Below are 24,533 nucleotides of genomic sequence, written 5' to 3'. Positions count from 1 at the left end.
CGGGCTCCTCTGTTCACCAACCCGCAGCGACCAGTGTGGTGAAGTATGGTTAACAAGCCTTCATTACTCGCAGACCATGGGGAGGCCTTCATTCAGCAGTCGATTTCAAATCGACTGTAAACACATATCAATCTTATTATATTGTTATCGGGCCTAATTGAGTTTTGTGTACGGGTGATTTATGGGCAAATAAATAAAAGCCAAGCAATATTGTAAAATAAATATTTGCAGGAAAACTCTGACATTTCGAGTTGCCAAGGCTTATTTGTGCATCCTTCTGCCTTCTGCCTGTACCTCCAATTAGCATGGTGGCTACGTATGGTGCGTAAGAAGTTCAACGTACATACATAATGAGTTCATATAGTAGAGGAGCATTCGCATGGGTGACCACACAAATGCATTGCCTGGACAAGGTATTAAAGGTGACCACCACTTTGTCAGGAAGATGGAAAGAGCTGCTCGTTGTGGGTGACAAAATGTTTGTGGGTCGAGCTGGGGTTGTACCAGGACAAGGCCATTCTGATCATATAATCTTCACAAACATACAAAATAATAATGATACCACAAACAGATTAGGGAAAAAAATAACGTGCATGCGTAGATTATGTAACGCTTCCCAATATGCGTTTGGCTTCGGAAGTATTTAATTAGCAGTACAGAAGTCAAAGGGTAGCTCTAAGGGCAAGATGCTTTTGCATACAGCCCCTAGCGCTTTTGGTTTGTCTACACCTTTAGAACAATCATTTGATTCATGTGGATTCATCATCCGAAAAAGAAAAGAAAACCCTCTTGCAGATTCAAATTGGAATGGTTTACATACTTCAGAAGGACTCTGAAATATTGCCTGCCTGTCATATCCTGCCTGAGGCTCTAGGTGTTCCCTAAATACAGAACCTATGAAGATTTGTGACAAATGAGAAGGCGTATAAACGAGGGCCGTACTTCACATTTAGCAGCAAAACATCCACCCGAGCCCAAATGCTTCCATGAGCTTTAATTTCGCTGCTCAAACTTGTTCCTGAGAGCAACGCTGCATCAAGTCCTGCATCGTACATGAAGGCGTTAACAAAACAAACAAAAAAAATACCAACAGCAACAAAGGAGAAAAAAAATGAAACACAGATTCAAACGGGGAAATGCATTTAGCTACTACCCTTGGGTTTAATGACGACTAAATGGCATAACTACGGCAAGCTCTTAAACGGGATTTAGGTGTTTAGGTGTTTAAAGTTCTCCGCGGGAATCAATGCCGGTGACAAAATAAAAGACGCGGCGAGCAATAATGGCGCGGCACTATCGGAAACGACGGCCGTTGGTGAGCGGGGTTCAAAGCATGAGGCCAATCAAGGCTGATCCCTAACGACTTTGGGTGGGGAAATATTTTAATGCGCCGTACGCAACACTACCCATCCGGGATCGGTTTTCCGTAAGTAATATTGATTGGCCTCAGCCCATGCATGCAAGAATCGACCTGTAAGTGCCCCCTTTTCCTGCCCCTCCGGCCCTTAACCCCATACCGCCCATCCCGCCCCCCTTCCACCCGGACAAACTCTGCCTTCCATAACCTCATCCTCTCGCCTCCATCCCCCCCATCTCTCATCTGCGCGCTGCCACCTCCTCTCACTGCCGGCACTCTTTTTTTTGCCTGCTGCCTTGGTCCAGGCTGGCACAGGAAGGTCAGTGTGGAAATCAGCAGTGATTTTCTGAGCCGAGAGCCGGTGCGTATTTGAGTGAGGTTTCTCTACGGGACTCTCCTGGGCATTTAAAAAAAGAGAGGGGGAAATAAATCAAAATGAAAGCAACACGTTACGAAAATATTTGTACGGTATGTTTTTTTTCTCTCTCGTCAAATTTCTCAACTGGCGAAGGGGTGGGTTGGGGGTTTTGTGAAGATAATCTCCTTCTTGAGTAACAATTAAGGTTGCACACTTGGGATTCTAACCGAAACTGGTTTGTGTAGAGATTAGGTCATCGGCCACATTACGGTGGATTTTTTGTTTTCTTTAAAAGTACAGCCACATGGTGAGCTGGGCATAACTTTGTAGGTCTAAGATGTCTCATAGGAAACTGTGCAAATATGATCACAGTAAGTTTAAATTGCAAAAAAGACAATAACTGTTAGAGTACAAGTGAGCAATGCACCTTGTTCACGAAGCGTTTGGACTTCATAAAAATTATCCTACCGAGGTCTAGTCACAACGCAAAAAACAAAATAAGCAAAGTCTGTCTTCACGCTTTAGAGAAAGCTAGTCCCTTGGCCAATGTGCCTTCTGGACCGGTGTGTAGAAGCAGGATGTGTTTAAGTAGGCAAACTCTGGACTGGTTCCAACCTTCTGGGTCTCATCAGCAAAGTCAACCTCTGACAACTTTGATGTGATGCTGTCATATGGTATAGGTTGGAGCCATCCATTTAAGCTATCATGGAAGAAAAAAAAATCACTGGACAGACAGCTATAAGAGTTTTTTGCATTGTCTTTGTACAGTTCGCCTTTTGGCGTTCTCTGGTCTGACACTGGTGAGACAAGGCTATAAAGAAGGCTGTCTCTAGTGTAGGCCAATCAGTCGCAAGGACAACGCTGATATTATATTATCAGAGCGCGTTTATTTGCATGTTTTGCCACAAGTATGTGCGGTTAATGCAGACTTGATCCCTTGCCAAAAGCATCCATTTTGGTGTTTGAACATCTTAACACCTGTTTTGTTGCCAGAAAGGGGGCAAAACCTATACTTATTTTTCATTATTTTGAGACTGGCAAAAAGGCCCCATAGATGGACCAACTCATTATGTGCTGTTGCAGAGAAGTGTGGGTAACAGCATATACAATTAAAAGATGATAGACTGATGAAGTCTTCAATCCAGAGCGCCACACATTAGATTGGCTCTGGAAGACGCCAGCAGGACTACTCGAGGAGTCCCAACAATAGCCATGCTCGGCAGAATGGATTAGGGCTTGGCACAAAATTGCCTGATGATAGCAAAATTAAGTTAAGCTTTAAAAAAAAATCTGCATTGTACCTTGAAATTCTTTCACACCGTAAGTGGCCAACCATGCTAATCGGAGGTGCGATTATTTAACTCATCGATGTAAGTGAAAATATGAGGCCCGTGGCTCATGGAAACTGGACGTAAGAACTGATAGGTAGGTAGATGGGTTCTTGGGTGCCCCAGGATTAGTTCAGAAATCACTCACCACTGATGTTAGCCATAGCTGGGAAACGTCACTCAGGTGGCTGGTTTAAAAGCTATGTGTTGCAGGCCCACTATGCTAACGCTCCACCCAACGAGGCATGACAGCATATGAAAGATTCATTTTTACGTGTAATCTACATGACAATGCAATTCAAAAACACGTGCATAACGCCACAATTAATATTCAAATAACTTGTTGAACAATGACCTGCTCATCATTCTAAAAGCCCTTCCAATTGATAAAGACGTTTGCCATTCTGCTTATAACTCGAGAACAAGTGTAGGATGGGGATGATCAATATTTGAAAAAGCTGCAAAAAATACTCCTTTCATGAAGGCAACCATCACCAAAAAATCCCCTTTGAATGGACTTTTTTTTTTCTTTGAGCGGAGGTGACCTAACCTTGAGGGCGAGCAAATTATTTTATGGAGAGAATAGCTTAGCGACCAGCACCTCACTGCCATCCACAAGTCACAAAGAAACAAATAGAGCAAACACCACATGGAAACGCGGCAAAGTGAGAGAGCGGGGAATGCATGCCATTCATAATCCATCCATTGTGGTGCACAGATGACAACTGCGGATCAGGCTAAGGGAAGGAGAAGGCTGTCCAAATCCAGCTGTTTCTTCAGCGGAGACAAATTCGTCCAATCGATCGGGCACAACAGAATGAGCAAGTGTGATCTCCCGGGTGAGTCCACACATCCGAGTATTTCTCCTCTCCAGTTTTCACGACGCACTCCGACTGCGGGCATCTTCACTTCCGCCCCAGAAGATGCCCCGCAGCCGTAGTTGCGTGGTGAAAGCTTCGCACGAAGAACGCCTTCGACAGCGAGTGGCCGAATCAGCGAGACCACAGCCGAGCTGCGAGTGCTGCAGGACACGCGATCGCCAGCGAGCCAGCGAGCCAGCGAGCGAGCGCTCGTCAAACGGCAGAAGCATAAACTCGATTGTAAAAGCAGCGTTCCCCGGGCGCCACCGCGATGACCACTCACCGGCCCTCATTGACCAGCTCGATGAAGGCCAGCCCCGCGTGCTTCTGGATGGAGTTCTGCCATTCCTACGAGAACACGGAGACACGGGCAGACGAGCGTGTTACGGAGGGGTGGGGGAGGTGGGGGGGGGGGGGGGGGGGGGGCGAGCGCGGCAGCAGGAAACCCGGCGAGATGCGCTTAACGACCTTCGGCAAATCAGGGCACGCCGGACGTTAATTGCGCGCCGGATCAATGCAATCAGGTGGCTTAATGCACTTTGAAAAAAGCCGACGTGGACTGAACGCCGGCCGTGCCGCGCCACGGCGCATCGGCGGGAGTGACGAGACGCAGAACCGAGAGCTGAGGAGGAGAGGTTCGACAACTTGCCATCGTGATTTGATCGAAGAAATTAATAATTTTTCTGGTCTCATTTATTTTTTTACACCCTCTCATTTGTATTGTTTTTTTCTTTGTTCCGTATCATTTGTGCAGTTTTGCTCACTCCGTTTTACCTTTAATGTGTACATGAGCATGTCATTTCAAGGAGCTTGCATATATCGCAAGTGATCGATTCTCACTTGTATGATTCAATGCGTGTAATGGGTGCATAAGATTCAATTATAATTGTTGATCTGCGTGTCGACCCGAGTGGCAGCACAGCTCTGCAGGGCCCGGTCAATGATGCCGTTTCCATTGATTGACCTTTTCAGTCTAACATAAAATGTATTCTTAACCAAAATACCGGCAGGAATAACATATATTCTTAAAAACACAGATGTATTTTTAACCAATGGCAAGTTTACTTTATTTAAATAAATGCACTACACGTTGAGCAGCCGAGGACTCTGTAGCAAATGCATTGTTGGACTGTACTTCCACGCTACGGCGTCTATGCTCCCCGCCTTTACAAACTCACGTGAATGAAAAACACTCACATGGTCGATAACACAGCGGCCTTAAAATAAATCACACATATATACAAAAGGCAATGTTGTGGGCAATGGTCCTTTTTGATAGCACACAAGCCTACTGAGGTAGTGCCAAATCAGTCCTATGATCCGCATGGCGTGTGGGGAGCCGCTCATTCAGCAGCGGGTTGACATGTCTGTTGCATGCAAGCATTCGCTCGCGTGACCGAGTTGTTATTGTTCCTCTCTAATCTGACACCTGCGCGCTCAGCAGCAGTGGAATCCAGCTAACCTTGAGTGCGCCCTCAAGCGGGTGAGACTGAGAACCATGAGGAAAAACCGTGGGCAGGATTGACCGTGCCCCCCCCCCCCCCCGCACCCCTTGGCACACACCGAGGCTCACCCTTGTTCGACGAGCCGCAAGCCTCAAGCACGACGGGCTTCTCTCTGCGGTAGGGTCATGGGATTTCCCCGCAGCGCGTTATCTGCGATGCTCAGGCATTGAGCCGCGGACCTGGAGGTCACGACTTCTGACCCCAAAACTGCCAGGCCACCAGGTATTCCACCCGCAATATTTCACCCGCCGCTAATTAAAAACTGAACGGATTGCCAGAGCACAATGGCAATAAAAACAGTGTAGGTGTGTGTGTGTGTGAATTGGAGAGCAGTGGCATAGTAGCTAGCGCACCGAGCTGTGAAGCTGGCCACCTCGGCATGGTTAGCATCAGTTGCGATTATCTGAACTGGTCTTGGGCCTACTCTAGATCGACTCAGGCTTAAACCTGGTATCTGGTGTGGTGTGTAAACATTAGCACTCAGGTGATGAAGGTAGCCAGCCATCACGTGATGCAGGCCACATCACCCCCCTCCGTGCACAGCATCGGGCTTAAGATGCTTCAAAACAGCACATGCCACAACAACCGATGTAAGCTACACGGGGAAATCTTTGTCTTCACTATGACAGATACAATTGCACCAGGTGAGCAGAGTTTGTTTGAAAATTCTGGCAGACAGGAAGGGGTGCTTTCAATAAGCGGGTGGCATATCCTCACGAGCCAGTGAGCGCCTATCGATTGCAACGGCGATATTGTTCGGATCAAAATGGACGCTCCTAGTCCAGACCTCGACCCATCGACATGGCTCACATCGTGACGGGTAATAACGCAAAGTGGTAAATGTGAGACACGTTAATTTTTTTAAACCGCACTTTTCTCTGGTCATGGGACATAACGCAGCGTGGCGACACTCCTGCTTCATGAGAAAGTGCTCTTTCAGGTCCATCGATCCCCACTTTTACTGCGGAACAAAAAAGCAAGCGACAGTTGCTTCCCATCAGCAGCTTTCATCTCCGTCAAGTCACCTTCTGAATGTAGAACTTCTTTTGCACCGTACTTAGCCAACTGCACTAATTGGAAGTGCAGGGGGATGACAACCAACGAAACACACAAAAAGCAGTTCTAGAGAAGTGACTTTTCAATCGAGATTTATAAGTACACAGCTCAAGTGGCTTCCTAATATTGGAAGGAAGAGCGTTCCAGACGGCGACAGAAGCGCAGCTGAAAGCGCGCGATGCGGTGAGCATATTTGTTCAATAGCTAGCCAAAAGCCGCTGTGAGGATGACCGAAATTCACTTGCTGATGGTTTATGCTTCAGTGTCAAACCCCACAGCTCGGGGCCTGGATACAAGTTATTCCGGCCTTAAAGCCAGGACTATGTGTTGGGCCCAATCCCATGTCCCTTTGGAGATGTGGATCTCAGGAAAATATAGAGGTTGTCCTCCACAAGTCAGATCCCTGACTCATCGTATGCATGTATGTACAGCGAGGGAAAAAAAGTATTTGATCCCCTGCTGATTTTGTACGTTTGCCCACTGACAAAGAAATGATCAGTCTATAATTTTAATGGTAGGTTTATTTGAACAGTGAGAGACAGAATAATAACAAGAAAATCCAGAAAAACGCATGTCAAAAATGTTGTAAATTGATTTGCATTTTAATGAGGGAAATAAGTATTTGACCCCCTCTCAATCAGAAAGATTTCTGGCTCCCAGGTGTCTTTTATATAGGAAACGAGCTGAGATTAGGAGCACACTCTTAAAGGGAGTGCTCCTAATCTCAGCTTGTTACCTGTATAAAAGACACCTGTCCACAGAAGCAATCAATCAATCAGATTCTAAACCCTCCACCATGGCCAAGACCAAAGAGCTCTCCAAGGATGTCAGGGACAAGATTGTAGACCTACACAAGGCTGGAATGGGCTACAAGACCATTGCCAAGCAGCTTGGTGAGAAGGTGACAACAGTTGGTGCGATTATTCACAAATGGAAGAAACACAAAAGAACTGTCAATCTCCCTCGACCTGGGGCTCCATGCAAGATCTCACCTCGTGGAGTTGCAATGATCATGAGAACGGTGAGGAATCAGCCCAGAACTACACAGGAAGAGCCTGTCAATGATCTCAAGGCAGCTGGGACCATAATCACCAAGAAAACAATTTGTAACACACTACGCCGTGAAGGTCTGAAATCCTGCAATGCCTGCAAGGTCCCCCTGCTCAAGAAAGCACATATACATGCCCATCTGAAGTTTGCCAATGAACATCTGAATGATTCAGCGGACAACTGGGTGAAAGTGTTGTGGTCAGATGAGACCAAAATGGAGCTCTTTGGCATCAACTCAACTCGCCATGTTTGGAGGAGGAGGAATGCTGCCTATGACCCCAAGAACACCATCCCCACCATCAAACATGGAGGTGGAAACATGCTTTGGCGGTGTTTTTCTGCTAAGGGGACAGGACAACTTCACCGCATCAAAGGGACGATGGACGGGGCCATGCACCATCAAATCTTGGGTGAGAACCTCTTTCCCTCAGCCAGGGCATTGAAAATGGGTCATGGATGGGTATTCCAGCATGACAATGACCCAAAACACACGGCCAAGGCAACAAAGGAGTGGCTCAAGAAGAAGCACATTAAGGTCCTGGAGTGGCCTAGCCAGTCTTCCCAGACCTTACTTCGATAGAAAATCTGTGGAGAGAGCTGAAGGTTCAAGTTGGCAAACGTCAGCCTCCAAACCTTAATGACTTGGAGTAGATCTGCAAAGAGGAATGGGACAAAATCCCTCCTGAGATGTGTGCAAACCTGGTGGCCAACTAGAAGAAACGTCTGACCTCTGTGATTGATAAGAAGGGTTTTGCCACCAAGTACTAAGACATGTTTTGCAGAGGGGTCAAATACTTATTTCCCTCATTAAAATGCAAATCAATTTATAACATTTTTGACATGCGTTTTTCTGGATTTTGTTGTTGTTATTCTGCCTCTCACTGTTCCAATAAACCTACCATTAAAATTATAGACTGATCATTTCTTTGACAGTGGGGCAAACGTACAAAATCAGCAGGGGATCAAATACTTTTTTTCCCTCACTGTATGTATGTTGAACTTCTTCTTCACCATACATAGCCAACCGAGCTAATCGGAGGTTCGGGGTAATCGTAGGTGTCACCTATAGTGTCGCTGAAGCATAAATTTGGGCCCACGGACACCTTCCAACCTACACTGACCAGGACTCGCATGGAAGTCAGTGCAACCATGGGCTCTGTCAAGGTCGTGGGGGAACTATTCATCCACGTCTGACGACTCAATGGCCTGTTGCAATTCAGGGGGTCGCGATTCAGTTCAACATGTACGAACAAAAAATATACGTTACCTCAGAGTAACAACATGCTAAGTCTACCCTTCAGGCCCCTCATGGCGTTAATAAGAGACCACAACTACAAGACCGGTGAGAGCTTGCCGGCATAATGATAACTGTGCCGAAACCGAATGGAGACAAACGCGGTGGCGAGGCAAGACGGAGCAGTGAGCTCATGGGCACGGAAGGCACGGCGTGATTTAAACAAGAACAGGATTGTTAAACTCCCAGACAAAGGCGTAACTTCTAAATATAACGCACGTGTGCGCGCCTGGGACCGAGCGGCGTGCACTGTACACGACACCTCGCTCATTGTAGCAGTACATTTTCAAGGAAACTTTTGAAGTTTGGCCATCACCAATATCTAGTTATTCTTTTGGATGACACCCCCCACCCCCCCTCCCCAACATATTTCACCACGCATCGTGTGCTTGTTTTATGCATCTGTAAAAATAATAAACCACGCTTCATCTTTGCCGAGTGCTTTATCGGTGTGAATGTTTCAACGCGGGTCTTCCATTGAGAAGGAGGCTCCGGCTGTCAATGGGCTCATAATGATTGCAGCCCTCTTGCCAGTACACTGCTGAATAAAGAGTTGTTTGACCATACTTCACCGCGCTAGAGTTAGTACAGTGTCTGATGAAGAGGGAAGGGGCCCAGGAGAGGTTCAGTTATGTCACTTGCCACTGACGTTAGCAGCCGTGACCAGGAATCGAACTTGGGTCGCTGGGTTCGTAATCCATTGCGCCACCGCTCCCAAGTTATAAATAACTGTCTTCTGCTACTGCTCCTATGGTTGCACTATCACTATACTGCATATGTATTTACTGACACACACAGTCAACAAAAGAACAGCATTTACGAGCTTTACTTTTGATTTACCAAAGTCACTGTGAAGTGTATAATAACATCGACACAGAATAGGATTAGGCGTTGGCATGTTTCCTTAAGTGAGATTTATCATTCTGGATGAATGCCTTGATCGCGAGTCCAAATAAAAAGAACGAAATCAACACTTTAATCGTTAACACTGCCTTATAATAGAAACAGATTTAATCGGCTGACATTGCCCCCCCCCCCTCCCTGCAGAGCGGAGAGCCTGTGCCAATGTCACAAGGCGGCGATGCATTATTAATTTTAATGCCCGTTTACACACCACTGCAACGCAGACGCTTAGTTCTTGTTTTGTTTAATTTTGACCGCTAGTAGATTTTTTGATTCAAAGCTTTCGTGACTGCGGGGATTCATATTCTTGGTTCTTTCGCGCTTGGCAGGCGAGTGTCAGGCTCAACTGCAGGCCTGCGCCGCACTCACGGGGGGGGGGGGGGCGGAAGAGAGATTTCGAGGCCGAGGGCTGGAAGTGAGAGTGGGGAGGGAGGGAAATAATGGTTTAGTGTCGAGAGCAGGGATGAGAAACGAGAACAGGGGGTCAAACTCCACGTCGGCTGGACAGACGTGACGTTTACGACGCGGAGTTGCGGGCAAGGTTGGGGAGCGCGCCCGTCGCGGAGTGAACTTCCCCCGTGATTTACGGCTCATTCTGTGTCATTAGGGTTAACGAGCAGCCTCGCTCTCCAGCGGCAAGACGAGGAGGAGGCGACTCCCATTCCCTGAACAGATTTCCGAGTCGGGCTCATCCCACGCTCGTCCAGCCACTCATGATGGGCCCCTCCTAATCACCGCGTGCCACACGCACACAATGATACAATACCGCGTGGAGGTTTTTTTTTCTCACTATTCACAGCCTTTTGTCAATCCACTGCTAGATGGAGGCCTTACCCATGCCCCGGTGTCAGTCATGGAGAATTGTATGACCATGCTTCACCACGCTGGTCAATGCGGGTCGGTGAAGCATGGAGACCCAGCACCGGTACAGATATTCTTTGCTTCTGATGTTAGCCGTGGTCGGGAATCAATTTCAGGTCGCTGGGTTCATAGCTCGGTGCACAAACTACTGCACCAATGCTTCACCCCAATTTGGATTTAGACGGCAGTGTCTCAATGTGACAGCATCTCAAAGCGCTGTACAGAAACAGTGGGTATGTTTGTCTTACAGAGGGAGGCAGATGGTCACAGGCAGAAGAGAAACGCAAGGCCTTAAAAGTAGTCTGGACTTAAACAGGAGTAAGGAGTGGACAGAACTCTGGAACGCTTCACAATGAAAGAGTTGTCAATGCGATTGCTCTTGTTTGTGTACATATCAGAAGTGGAGACAGACCTACAATAGGTGTAACGCTGATCAACTTTATTTAATGTCTTGGTGTTTGAAAGACAGATACCCAGTACGGTGGGGTCCTGAGTCTCAAGGTTTTAGTTTTGTATGCCAGTAGAAATTTACAAGCAAGACCAGCAGTTATAAAGAACATTGATTGTACAACGTAAAAATATACAGACAAGTGCTTATTATGTTGATTAAAGACACTTCTTATAACATACACGTAATTAAGCACACAATAACACTGTCATATATAAAATGCTCTCTTCTAATTGGCAATGCCTTAAACGTACAGTAAAACTTATTATTATGTCTCCGTTTAGCAATGGCCACCGATTCAAATGCAGGCTTTTGCTTAAGCTACAGGCTGGGGGGGGGGGTGGGCGAGGCGGTTTATGGCAGAAGATGGGAAGGGAAGCATTAAGACTGCGTCGTACGCGAACTGTGGGCGAGATCTGAGACGATGGTTGCTTGTGAAAGTGGCATTTTTACTGCTTGTTTTTCAGCAAGTTGGGCCCTGTTAGCATACTTGTTTTAATCCCGTGGACTGCAACTAGCTTAGTAGCGAGGGCTTTGTAGCAAGGCCCTGATAATCCGGGGGCTTGACGCGCGATAAATCTCGCCTCTCACCTTTTTGTTTGAAAGCGTTTGGCGCCCCTTTTAGCCAGCCCCTTGCGCGCGTTATTTATGCTGTTTATGCTCAGTAAAGCCCAGCACGCGCCAAGTGCTCGGATTCCAAGCAAGCATTTATAGGCCCCCCCCCATTCTGACAGCATCTTTTTCACACCCAGGGATGCCGGGGCACTCTGCCGAACGGGCGCTCTCATTTATCCGCCGTTTTCAGCCGCACTGCAATTTTCCAATCTGCCGGCTCCCTTATAAGTGCGACTTATGATGTCTGAAATTTTTATGACCGGTTTAAGCCCCAACATATAAATCACGTGAGTTATTATTTCTCAATTGCAAGAACTATATTAAGGGAATAATTCCATTATTTGGGCAGGACGCGTCGCAGGGAAGGGATTGAGGGGCCAATGGTCAAGAAGAATGAGCGGGCAGCCAAGCACGGCGATGCAACTGAAAGGAAGTCCACCAGGGGAGATGGAGCAACGAATGAAGCTCGTGTGTGGGTTCAAGGCGGATTATCACATCACTGGAATGCAAAGAGATGGTAACGGTTTTTGGAGGCCTTCGTCCAGCGATGGATTGATCGTGGCTGCTGCTGGTATAAAATAATGGAATTCCTATCAAAACTCGGCGCAAATCAAACTTCTATTGTGCAACAAAGGAATTTTTAGAGTACGGACATAAAAAAAGGGGAAAAAAAAACAACACGGGACAAATTATTATCGATATCGTGCACGGCACCATGAACGGCCACTACCACTGCCGCTGAATTTGAAACAGAGCAAGGTGGGGGGTGTGGGGGGAAAGAGAGGCGGTGGGTTGATCTGCAGGGACCGGCAGAGCCTCTACGGGTGCCAGTATCATTGCTCCACAATCTGCGAGGATGGGACAGTGATAAATTGCGGCTCGAGTTCTGGAGACTTCGCGATCAATACGGAACGCGTCGCCGCCTCGCCTAGACCGGCCAAGTGAAACGAGCGGGGGAGGGAGGGACGCGGGGGGGGGGGCAGCCGAGCAGCCAGACGCTGCTTAGGACCAGAAATGGACGATCAGAAAAGGTCGGGACGTGACACGGGGGGGGGGGGTAACGAAGGAGAGAATAAAGTGCGCAAGCGGGGGGGCGTCCGCCCGAGAGAGGGAAAACCGAAGTGTAATTCTTTAAATGGTATATATATTTGTATTAGTATTGTAAAGAAAATGGGAACAAAGACCATTATGGGAGTGAAGGATGGAAGGCAAGGGAAAAGCAATGGGACTATAAATCAACCTAAAGAGAGGCTCTCGTAGGTCGATTGGTTGGATTAGTGTTGGGAGCGAGACCAAGCGATGCCAAATCTCCAGCAAGATGCGGTGCACGCCTTACCGGGTTTTAAAAGACGGTGGTTTCAACTTGGAGATATGAATGTACAGGAAGTGGAAACAAAAGGACACAATTGTACAAAAAAAAAGGAAAACTTAAAAGTATGAGGTATGCCATTTAAAAATGTATTATAAGCTACAAAGATTAAACTAATAGCATATTCCATGTTGGATTATCAATACATGAATGCGTTCATCTATCTGCGTAAGCTAAAGTCAAACTCCCTCTGCTCAAACGAGCATGGCGCGGTTATTCAACTCCACTGGCCGCCCTGCCCCAAAGGTGCAAATTCCACATTCCCACTTGACGTCCGTGCGACGATCGCATAACGCACGACATCGAAAGCAAACCAGTAGCGTCGTCGCGACCACACGCCGCGCACGCCGCCGCAAGCTGGCACCACTAAAAACACCGACACTGGCTTCTCGCGCCAATCAATGCCATCGCCAGGTGCCCTCCCCCGCCCACCACCGCCCGCGTCCGTCCCGCAGACAAAGGAAGCGGTGAAGTTGCGCATTCTGAGGCCACGGCGGAGACGCGGGGAGCGCCTCCCCATCGGGGGCGGCCGCGGCCTGGCATAACGATGACGGATGCTCGCTTCCCGCGCGAGGTCAAACGTCCTCTGTAGCTACCGGTGCTTGCGGTCTGAGAGTGCGCTCGCCGCAATGGCTGCCCGCCGCAAAATAGCAGTGTCGATTGAAACTTAGAGACCCCGGTGCCTCCCGCGCCCGCGACTGGGATTGAACTGCGCGATCGTGCAAGTCGGGTCTTTTTTTAAAGCGGTGATTGTCAGGGTTGAAAAATGATGACCGCATTGGAAGGACCTCTTCAACCCTTCGACAGCAAGTTAAAATCCCGGTCATGGTCAAACTAAGCCCAATTCGTCTTGCCCGGGCCAGTAAAGTGAGTGTTGTCAGGTGAGCGCCACTTGGTGGGAAGCCAGCATCGGCCGTGCTTTTAAATGACTGGTCACTGCCAAAGAAATGTGGAGTTTAATCGAAATTGTGGTGAATGTTGACAAATGTTCCCCCTTCATTCGATTTAGTTTTTCCCAAACCTTCCAGCCCGTCTCATCGAGCCACGGATTCTGATGCACCGATCGTCGTCTCGACCAAGCAGTTATCACCGAGACACCACCCACAGGAGGGACCAAACTTGAGCCAAATTGCGTCCGACCTCTTTCTTGCGAGGCCCCTCACGCCTTCAACCAAACGCAATGTTCCGCGATTCATTCGACTGTCGTCGTGGACCCTTGATTCACGAACGCATTCCCGCTGCGAGAAAAATCCCACATTTTTATGGCATTTCCTTAACTGCTTCAGTGCCAATGATGGATACGTCAACTGCTGTGAGGGGGCGCATTCGCTGGTGTTTTATAACCGCCAGGCCAAAAGACTTCGGAGTGTGGCCAACGACGTACGTACACCGCGGGGCACGAGAGAGGCTTCCTCAGTTAGACGACGTCTGCCGGTTCGTAGAACGGCCAGTGCCTTCGACCACGGCACAGGTGCACAGACAACAGGGTGCGCGTTGGTAGAGCAGCTACATTTACGATTTAAACACGCGTGCAGGACACGCGAGCGAACACACTGCTTTTCGTCGGTCACGATACACGCACTGTGTACGAACTCTTGTTGGGGTCGCAGCACCGTGAGAAATGGTCGATGGATTGGGGAGGCCTTCATCCAACGGTGGCGTGATCACGGCGGATGATGATGATGATGATGACAATGATGATGACGTGCGTGTCCAGTCAAAGTGGTTTCCCGCTCAACTTTGTGCGGGACGGCGCTCATCTCCCGTTTACAGCCACGGTGGCAGAAATGCCACGTTCACATGGTAGGAAAGAGTCTTCCCGTAGGACTAGCACCCATGGCTGCCTCAAGTTAGTGCTACTGTGTGCATGCACCGACTGATTTTACAAAATGCTTTACAAAAAGGGCCATTGCCCCAAATGTCGCCTGCTATGCACCTTTTCTTTTGAACGCAGTGTTTCGAGCGACGTGCCAAGTTGTCTTCATTGCACGATATGGTTGCTACATTGCACACATGTGTGTTTACATTTTTACCCCTCGACTTACATATGATATAACCCTTACAAGCTACGCGCCAATTGTACCAGGCCCAAAGCCACACAGAGAGACAGGCTGAAGGAATGAGGAGACGTTTGTGTATTTTAAGTGACTATCCAATGCAAACATGTTATGCATTCTTGACATCCTCAGCAGAAAAAAAAAGTTGTCTCCTTTCACCCTGTGCATCACACCCCCCCCCCCCTTCCTGCTGCTCTGTGGATCATCATCCCAAGCAGGAACCAACAATCGTCTCATCCCTAATACGAATATAATCATCGTCATCAGTCACGCTTAATCCACCGCTGGATGAAGGCCTCCCCAAGACTGCACCCATCATCGCCCATGGTCCTGCTGTGTAACAATAAACTATTTATAAATAAACTATTTTATTTTACCAGGTAAGGCCCAGTGAGCTATGTAGCTCTTTATCAGAAGTGACATGGCCACAAATGATAGCGCAACAAAGAGGCGTATCATGTGGACATGAACAGCAGCCAAATACTCTAAACACGTGGTGATGTTGATTCTAAATGGGGAGGGAAAAACCGGAGGACCCGGAGAAAAATCCACATGACCACAGGGAGATCATGCAAACTCCAAATATACAGACGTCAGGGTCAGGATCGAACCCACAAACTCCTGAATACCAGGCAAGGTAGTTAACAGGGGAGTCTCTAAACTATTCTTTACTCAATCCCTCCAGCCTATCTCTCTGCTATGAAGAAAGGCCATTTCGCGAAACATCACCGATCATATTTCTTCCTCTTCAACACCACGGCGTTATTGCCAAATGCGTTGGCGTTTTTTTGTTTTTGTTTAACGAGAGTAAAATCGGTGTGTTGAGTTCATGTAAGTAGCCTTAGCAGATATCACAATCTACCAGGCGGGATTGGGATTAGGACAAGATAGCAATGGGTTTGGCGCAAGATTTGCTACAGAGGCCTCTCCCAACCCTGAGAGATCCTCTCCAGCGCTGGCACGCCGCTGTCAGACCGCGATGCGCTCCACACACACACCCGTGTGATGATGTGAGTAAGCCTTGTATTCACGAGCGAGGAGGTTCGCGAGCCAGCTTGTTATCCCAACGGCAGCAGCCGCTGAACATTCAGGGCTTATCTGAAGGGGTGTAGCGGTAGCGTCGTAATACTTGTATCAGAGCTTTGAACACACGGGACTGGAGAATGTATGCAAGTTCGAGAGGCATCAGATTGACTGTGAAAAGAAGTTAGGTGGGCTAGTATGCATGTTGAACTTCTTTCGCACTGTACGTAGCCAACCGTGCTAAGCAGAGGTGCGGGGAGCGGTCGTTGGTGGTCAACGTCGCTGGGACGTTGGTCGAAACGAAGGTCACGGTGGCAGTCGGAGGACGAAGCACCCCCGAAAGTGTACGTCCGCCGATTAGACGGAGCCATTCGATCGCCGCCTGTGCAAGGTGCTTGATGGGTTGCTACGTTGCAAGACGGCGAGAGGTGGATTGAACATGGTTGATGATGTCAATTACTTTGTTTGCTTCAGAGGTTAATGTGTTTCAGCGTTCCAACAGAAAAAAACAGCTCATACAAGTTACTCACCTTTCTCTATCCAAATGTAGCATTCATTTGATCGTAGAGGTGGGCAAGATCCCACACTTACCTATTTATGTGCATGACCCTATGAGTTGCTAGTTCATTCAGCTTTTGGGTAAGTGAGCACGTTTATGAACGCGCAACTCTTATTATAACCCAGGCTTATCTCAAGTGCGGAACCTCAATGCATTGTGCGCGAGCTCCATTAAACAGCCGAGTCTTGGATTTTCTGTAAATGTGTTTTGGTCACTGTGCAATGCGCATTGCTTGCGATGGATATTCATTTTTGTGGAAGCCTTTTCTCTTGAGGCAAACTGACCTGACAATGTGAGCCACAAAAGTGAAAAATTTGTTTGTTGACTGTACATCAAGGTAAAGGTGCAACCCTGAAGTTGCTGGCTCATGCCACTGCTGGTGGAAAGGCCTCCACTCAAGGCAGCTCTTGAGAGCCCCTCGAGTGGGTATTTTGGTCTACTCATCCATGCACGCCGCATTTTCTTCGAAGAGGTGGGTGTACCCACACCTTTCCCCACCACACACTCGACTGACTGCGGGTGCGCCTATTTAACTGACTGTGGTGTACACAGACGGAAGCGGATTTTAGAAACCTGCCCCCCAAGGTTTGAACTGCCACGTAGGGAAATAGAGCCGGTGAACTCTGCATTGCAAGTTCAGTGTGCAAACCATTACACCTTGGCAGAATCCCCTATTATCGAAATATGCATTTAAATTAGCTCTGTGCACACTTTCTCATTTAAGAAAATTACTTTCATTTTTCATTTTACTCGTTTTCAATCCACCGGGACACATTCAAATACCGCATGAGAAAAAAAAAGAGTTGTTGCATGGGAAAGGGGCTTTGACAATCGCAGATTTGGAGTCGCTAATGTATCCGACCCACGAATTAACGCAGAACATTTCAAGCACGGCGAGTTGAGCGATGGCCCCTGATTAACGGCGGATGCGTCCCCGCGCACGAAACAGCACAATAAGTCTGCGCACAGACCGACAGCCTGGCAGACGGGAACAAGTCTGCGCAGAGTCAAAAGATGAATTTGTTTAAATATTTCCCGTGATTTAGTTTGCCCAGCTGTACAGGCCCCCGATTTTTTTTTTGCGGATGGGGGCGGGGGGGCGAAATTCCTGCAACGGATAAGGTAAATATTTCTCTCTGCTGAACAACGTGCATCGTGCAGGCGCGTGAATGCGCGTAATAATCTATTATCTTATCTGTTTTCCGAGACTGTGGAAACAGCACAGGTTTCGTCTCGAGACCAAAAACCATCAATCATTGTTCGCGTTATTTTTTGTTTTAGGGGCCACGGCATAATATTTGGAGTACGGTTAAACACCGGCGGTCAAACAATTAACAAGATATATTTCTCAAAATCAGTAACTAGAAACTAAAAACTAGCAGCATAGAGTGGGGGGGGGGGGTGACCAAAATATAATCCATTATATAGTTTAAGGAACAGCTGAAATTCTCTATGAACAAGTAATCACTGGATTTTTACAATAAGTAAAATAATGCTTTTGGTGTATTTGGCAACTTATTGGCATTGCAGAACATACTCTTCAATTTCAATTATCTGGAGGTAAATATCACTTTTTATTACATCCACACAACTCGTGGGATAACGAATATTAACATCCGTTAAGCAGAAATGCCTTTCTGAGTCTCAGGACTCATTTAAGCAGGGTCCCGTGTTGAGTTGTTTGATCGATTACAACATTGAGTATTTTACACAGGAGCGGAAATCCAAGTTACTGGCGACAACCCATGCATACCAAGTTAGTAACACTCAAATCTCTGCAAAGATGGATTTGAGAATCTGTTACATTACGGCCATTTCCTGGCCACGTAATATTTACCGCCTGTAAATGATAAGTCCTTTACGACAATGTTTTAAGCAAGCTTACAGTTTTAAGCACGGATGGAAATGGAATGTTTTCAGGTCAAATCAAAGTTCTGCTTCTCATGTGGTTGTTCGTATCACAGACTTGGGGGTAAATTATCGCTAGAATTATTGCTGTGTGGTTCGCTGAAATTACAACGTGATTGCCGTTCATTAAGAAACGACAATTCTAACTGTATCTGACCCCAGGTATAGACTACTATATCGACGGTTGGGTCGCACGAAAACATGGATCTGAGAATCTACGATGCACTGGATCGTTACAGGAGCAAAGTGTAACAAAAGCCAAACTGGAACAGATTGCACAAGTCACTCGTAAGTAACGCTCGTGGATGAGCAGCTCGCAACGAAAAACGTCCGATCTAGAAGCGGGAGGCGAGGGCGACGACGACGATTTAAGATGAACGCAGTGCAGCTGCGACTCCTCTGCCCTTTACACCGCCGCGTTTAGCTGCTTAAGAAAGGACGATTGCAAAGAGGGAAAAGGCAAACTGTGACGGGCGCACGGGCGCACGGGCGCACGCAACGGCGTTGCAAAAGCTCTCTCAAGGTCACGCATTAATATTCATTTACCTCGTTTTAATTGGCACCGAGGCCGTTTAAATTGCACGCGCGCAACATCCTTGCATATTAATTCCTCCCCCTGGTGAGCCATCGCGTAAAAAAACACGCAGCTCAACATTAATAATTCTGCGTGGCAATGTAAGAAGGGGTTTTTAAATTGTATTTATTAATCATGCCGAACTCTCTAATTGGCCAAACATTATAAGAACTGCCTCCTCTAAAGTGTAACGAATGGGCGGAAAACTTTCATTTATAGCTACGTGAGAGGCCATTGCTGAAGCAGCATGGTTCCCGAGCAGTGGAAACGTGGGAAATGCGGCCTTATAACAACCATAAAAATCGCGCTACCAGTTATGAAGCACAGTTTCAATTGCTTTCATTTAAATTAGAACAATAAATCCCTTTTGAACATGAAAGGATTTTCTTTTAAAGGGAGAATGAACGTCGCACATCATCGCGTGGCGTACGAGTTGAGCGTACGGAAAAGTAAACGGTGTTCGTTTAAATATTAAATAACAGAGATTTGCAGCCTTCTGTCGATCCGCTGCTGAACGAAAGCCTTCCCCCCTGCCCCAGGCCTTTTGGTCACAGCGATCATTTCACAAAGCTCGATGAAAAATGGGCAATTATGGGTTGGTGGAGAGGGTTGAGCGCGGGGGGGGGCAAGGAGACCGAACCAGATATTGAGTCGTCACCCATTTGAATTGTGGCTGGCAATCGGCGACAACTCAGGTTGCCGAGTTCGCAACGCAGTGCGAGAGAACCACTGGACCCGCGCCCCGCGCCCCTCTGCAGCCCTGTCGGGGGGGGGGGGGGGGGGGTGTCATCGTTCTACTTAGGAAACGGTAGATAACAACACCTAGGAGTTCTCCGAGCGCATTGGACGACTCCAAAAGCGCGGCCTCCCCGTTCACTTGACCTTACATTTCAGCCACGGCCTATAACCATTCCTGGGAACAGCCGACAAGCGTTAGAACAACTGGTTCATTGCTGCTGACAGAGTATAGCAGAGGTCGGTCAATGCTCTGGCAGATGCAATGTATTATCTTAGAGGCTGACAAGCTTGTGCTTTTGCTTGCAAGTAATATTTTAAAATAAAAAAAACTCTACTTATTAGGGGTGGGGCGGGTAGCTCAGAGTTCAGAGTACTGAGTCGAGACTGCCGAGATCCTAAGTTCAAACCTGGGCAGCCACCCGTGGTGTCATGTTTCTCTCTCTAGCGAATGGCAAGTCTTTGAGCCATGCGAATATCAGTTCGACTGTCATGTGGCAATCTCACACAAGGGGGTACGGGGAAACGTGTGGGCCCTACTGGGCAAAGCACAGAAAGGCCACTTGACAGGGGGTTTTTTTTCGGGAGAAATCCCGTGACACATGGGGCGCAATGCACCGCGAGATTTCAGAACAGATTTCTTCGGCATGATGCCGGAGCTCAGGTGGCATACATCAGTAACAATACCAACATTTTTTTTTTAAACTCAACTTATTAACTGGTGTGTTTATATATGAAATGATGGTTGGCCGGGAGACACGGCTGGGACGCTAATGTCAGGTTGTAGGCAGCCGGGGTCACGTACCATCAGATTTGCATCACAAAGGTTACCAACTTGTGCCGTCTGCTGCCGCACGGAAAGCGGCTTCTGCAAACACAGCGTCGCTCGCGCACGACAGAGGGTGTCTTCCTAACGCAGGCCCTTCCTCGGGGAGCGCGCCACTGACTAATAACTTAATGACGACATAACCACATCACGGGCCACATAGCAGGGGCTGCTCGAGCGTCCAAGGGGAAAAATAAGAGATGAGAGGGACAATTACTTGATTGTAATTGTTAGGAAAACAATACTGATTTCTTTTATTGCACTGACAGGGCCCCATCCTTGAGAGTACTCGAACCAATGAAGTATGCTAAACCAGAAGTTTTTTTGTTGTTACAGCAGCTGACTTGGCCGATGAGACCCAGAAGGTTGAAACCTGTCCAGATTTAATTTGATTTAAAGCTTTCGTGACTGCAGGGATTCATATTCTTGGTTCTTTCGGTAAAGTCACGTAGAAGGGAAACAATACAATAATAAAAATATAAAACAATAAAATTATCACGACGTTTCGACTGCAACACAAGCAATCATCATCAGGTGTGAAAAGCACAGCAATACCGAAAAAAAAACAAGAATGTCTTATGGTTGTTATTGTTTGACTTGCATCCCACTGGGACTTTTGCACACAGCGTTGATTTACGGTGCTTTTTCTGGACTTTACCAAAAGAACCAAGAACACAGATTTAGTTTAACACGTAGGCTTTCGCGACCAATATTATTCATAATAAAGGTTTTTGGGTTAAATCGCATTTATTTATAAATGTGTCGTAACCCTCCACCACCCGACACGGCCAATCAGCAAAAAAAGGTCACGTTGACAAAATTACTGATTACTAATCGATTATATAATTACAATACCCCCCCCTCCGCCTCTAATCACTGCACCTGATATGAGTTAAGTGATGACGTCACCCTGCTGCTCTATATAAAACCGGGAGCAAGCGAGGGCTTTACCATTCTGGCGAATTGCCCGATGATGCTGGATGTATTTACCAGCGAAACGTCGTACTCAAACTGTAAATGTGGATTCACTCTTCAACACACCGGTGGGCAAAAGTAGTGAATTATTTGTCTTTTGTCAACGTGACATTTTTTTTTGCTGATTGGCCGTGTCAGGTGGTGGAGGGTTACGACACATTTATAAATAAACGCGATCTAACCCAAAAACCTTTATTATGAACACAGATTTAATTTGTTTAAACAAATGCTGGTTCACGTATGCCTTACAAGACCAAAACGGCAATGTACTAGATCGTGCTTTAATCCTATGTGGAGAGTTAGGATGGAGGTGGATTTCTTCACAATTAATTAAGGTCGTACAGATACATCTATTTTTAACATGTAGACTTTCCCGAGCAATGTTTCAAAATAGATTTTCAGGTCAGATCGCACGAGTAAAATGTGTGTCGTGAACCCTCCTCCACCCAACATCGCCACTAGAGAGACAAAGGTGGTCGGGCATGGTGCTGGACATCCACCACCTTGTGTGCCCCCATGCCAGCCTTTCATCGGTGCTCGCGAACAGCGCTTGCTCCCACACTCTGTTCAGGCTATATGGGGGATCTTCCCACAGCCAATTAACAAAGTTGTGACGTGATGAACAAACGCAATAATTTACTTCTACTCGAGCAGCACCGACGGTGTGTTGCTAGTACTCTGGCAGCTGCCAGGACTCGATTATGAAAACTACAAACACACGAGGCATTCTACAGCCTCGCCCCCATTCTTCGCAGGTAAACCAGAGACACATTTCTGCGTCTAATTCGCATTTGTTTTGCGTCATGTGCTTTTGTTTTGTAAGGGCCACGCTGCCACGCCTCCCGACCACCCCCCCCACCCACCCGCCGCACACCACGTGACCTCGGGTAACGAAAAATTGACCGTAAACGACGAATCATTTGCCTTCGACCGGCCGAACGACGCTGTACAGATTCCAGCAGCACCTGGCTCAACGAGCGATCCCGCACGGAGGGACGGCGCCCAATCGGAGACGGGCGGGGGGGGCCCCTTGACGGGCACTCACGCTAAGCACTCTCGGTTGACTTGAGCCGCGTGCAATTCCACTTCCCCCGCTCCTTCACCCACTGCGCTCCGGCAATTTGCATGGCTTCCGCTATACGACACCGACAGCTATTAGATACCCTGGCCGGACGAGGCTTATACGGTAATGACTTTTATTTAGCCGTATACCCATGATGATACGCGCACGAAAGAAAGTTAAACGCTAACAGCCTGCGCCGCAGCCGCCGATGCCGCCGCACCGTTTCCCGTGCGCGAACTCGGGACACTCTACCCCTCTAAACGCTGCCACCTGTTCGGCCAATTAATTTGGCAGCGTTCGGAGAAGGAGAGGGGTGTGTGTGGGGGGGGGGGCTAGGGGGGGTCCACGTGCGGAGAAAAATCGAGCCGAGATGCGAACGTCACGGGGATGTAACGCGACCCCCGGTATAGCAGGAATGCGTGACCCCTGTTGATTTTTGGCGGCCAAACACGCGCGATCGGGTGGCAGCGATCAAAGGGCGTCACGCTGGCCGAGGGAGACAGAGCGAGGGCCGGGGCTTTATTACCTGAGAGCACAGCAGCATGACCAGCTCCACCACGGACGTGCTCGACTTAATGCTTGCCAGACCTGCGGGAAGAGAGGCAACGGGCACGTGAGTGCGTGTGTGCCGCCAATGCTGATGATGATGCTGCCGATGGCGATGTCGCGGATGATGTGGCCGTTGTGGATGTCTCGTATTGCGTCTCAACGCACGTAACTTTACAAACACAAGAAATTAAGCACAAACGTTTTAATGATAATTGTAATTTTAAAATAATAATTGCTTACAGCCCGGTCGTCAATCTACTGCCCCTTCCCACGCCGTGGTGATCGTGGGGGTTTGTGTGACCTCACTTCGCCACGCCGGTCGGTACGGGTTGGTGAAGAGGGGGCGAGACCAAAGGCCGCTACAGACATCACACGCCACTGGTGTTAGCCATGGCCGGTAATTGAACTCGGGTGAGCGGGTTTTGAGTGCAAGTGCAATAACCACTGCACCACCGTTCCCCACCTGGCTAGAGATAAAAGGTTTACTGCGATTGTTAAGAGCTGCTCGTTAAACTGCGACATCAAAATGTATTTGATAAAACAGCCAACATGAACATAAAACACCTCAACGCTTTCCTCAGTAATATTGCCTTATAACAAGTATTTGCGAGTTGAACATTTAGGGTTAATGACAAAATGTGATCGGTTCTCCTTATTTGTGTTTGAGCGACGACTGCCAGCGCAATCAATGAAATTTTTGTTCACCCTCAACAACAATGCTCCATATTCGATTACCCGATGGCTGTGCTGACACGATGACACTTGCGAAACATTTTCATGATCTCATTGGCCAAGCCTCTTCAACCGGTGCTTGTAATAGCGCTCTGTGGGAGGCGCTAACGATGCCACTGTGACTGTGGGGGAAGTGATTTTGCTTCCCCATCGCTCGTCCGTTGCACGAGGCAACCTTCCCTTATCCCTGGGATATCGCTTAGTAAGCACAGCACATTTCTCTTGAGAGCCTGAGAAGTCAACGTGCATTCATTCATTAAAAGACTCGGTTCATGGACGTATCATTTGAGTACATTTATTTAAATCGGCTGATAGGGCTTCACTGCAAAACGCACATCAAGCAGAGGCATATAGATATATAAATGAATGTATTCAAAAGGTCATGTATATGTTTACATACTATAATTTAAATGCCAATCGTTCATTCAGGAAAGCGTCACTGGGTGATAGGACCTTTCTTTCAGGAGGGACCTACATCAACACGTTTAGCCCATTCCAAAAATTTGTTTGGCACGTCGGTAGCTACAA

The 24,533-nt window shown here is 47.7% G+C and overlaps 1 protein-coding gene across 6 annotated transcripts in view; it reads right to left on the bottom strand.

Annotated features, from left to right (window-relative positions):
- NBEA (neurobeachin) overlaps positions 1-24,533 on the bottom strand; it is a 288,718-nt gene that overhangs the window by 166,418 nt on the left and 97,767 nt on the right. For all 6 annotated transcript variants that reach the window (XM_076067457.1, XM_076067460.1, XM_076067458.1 and 3 more), the window contains exons 33-34: positions 23,251-23,312; positions 4,187-4,251 (exon numbers count right to left, since the gene is read on the bottom strand). In XM_076067457.1, coding sequence (XP_075923572.1) covers positions 4,187-4,251; positions 23,251-23,312 — 127 coding nt within the window. The remainder of the gene's footprint in view (positions 1-4,186; positions 4,252-23,250; positions 23,313-24,533) is intronic.

Source organism: Petromyzon marinus, chromosome 16 (genome assembly GCF_048934315.1).
Source record: "Petromyzon marinus isolate PM22_M1 ecotype Great Lakes invasive population chromosome 16, UKy_Petmar_22M1.pri1.0, whole genome shotgun sequence".
In the NCBI taxonomy this organism is placed as follows: Eukaryota; Metazoa; Chordata; class Hyperoartia; order Petromyzontiformes; family Petromyzontidae; genus Petromyzon; species Petromyzon marinus.
The sequence above is the reverse complement of the archived record's forward strand: the minus strand, read 5'-3'. Positions and strand labels throughout refer to the sequence as shown.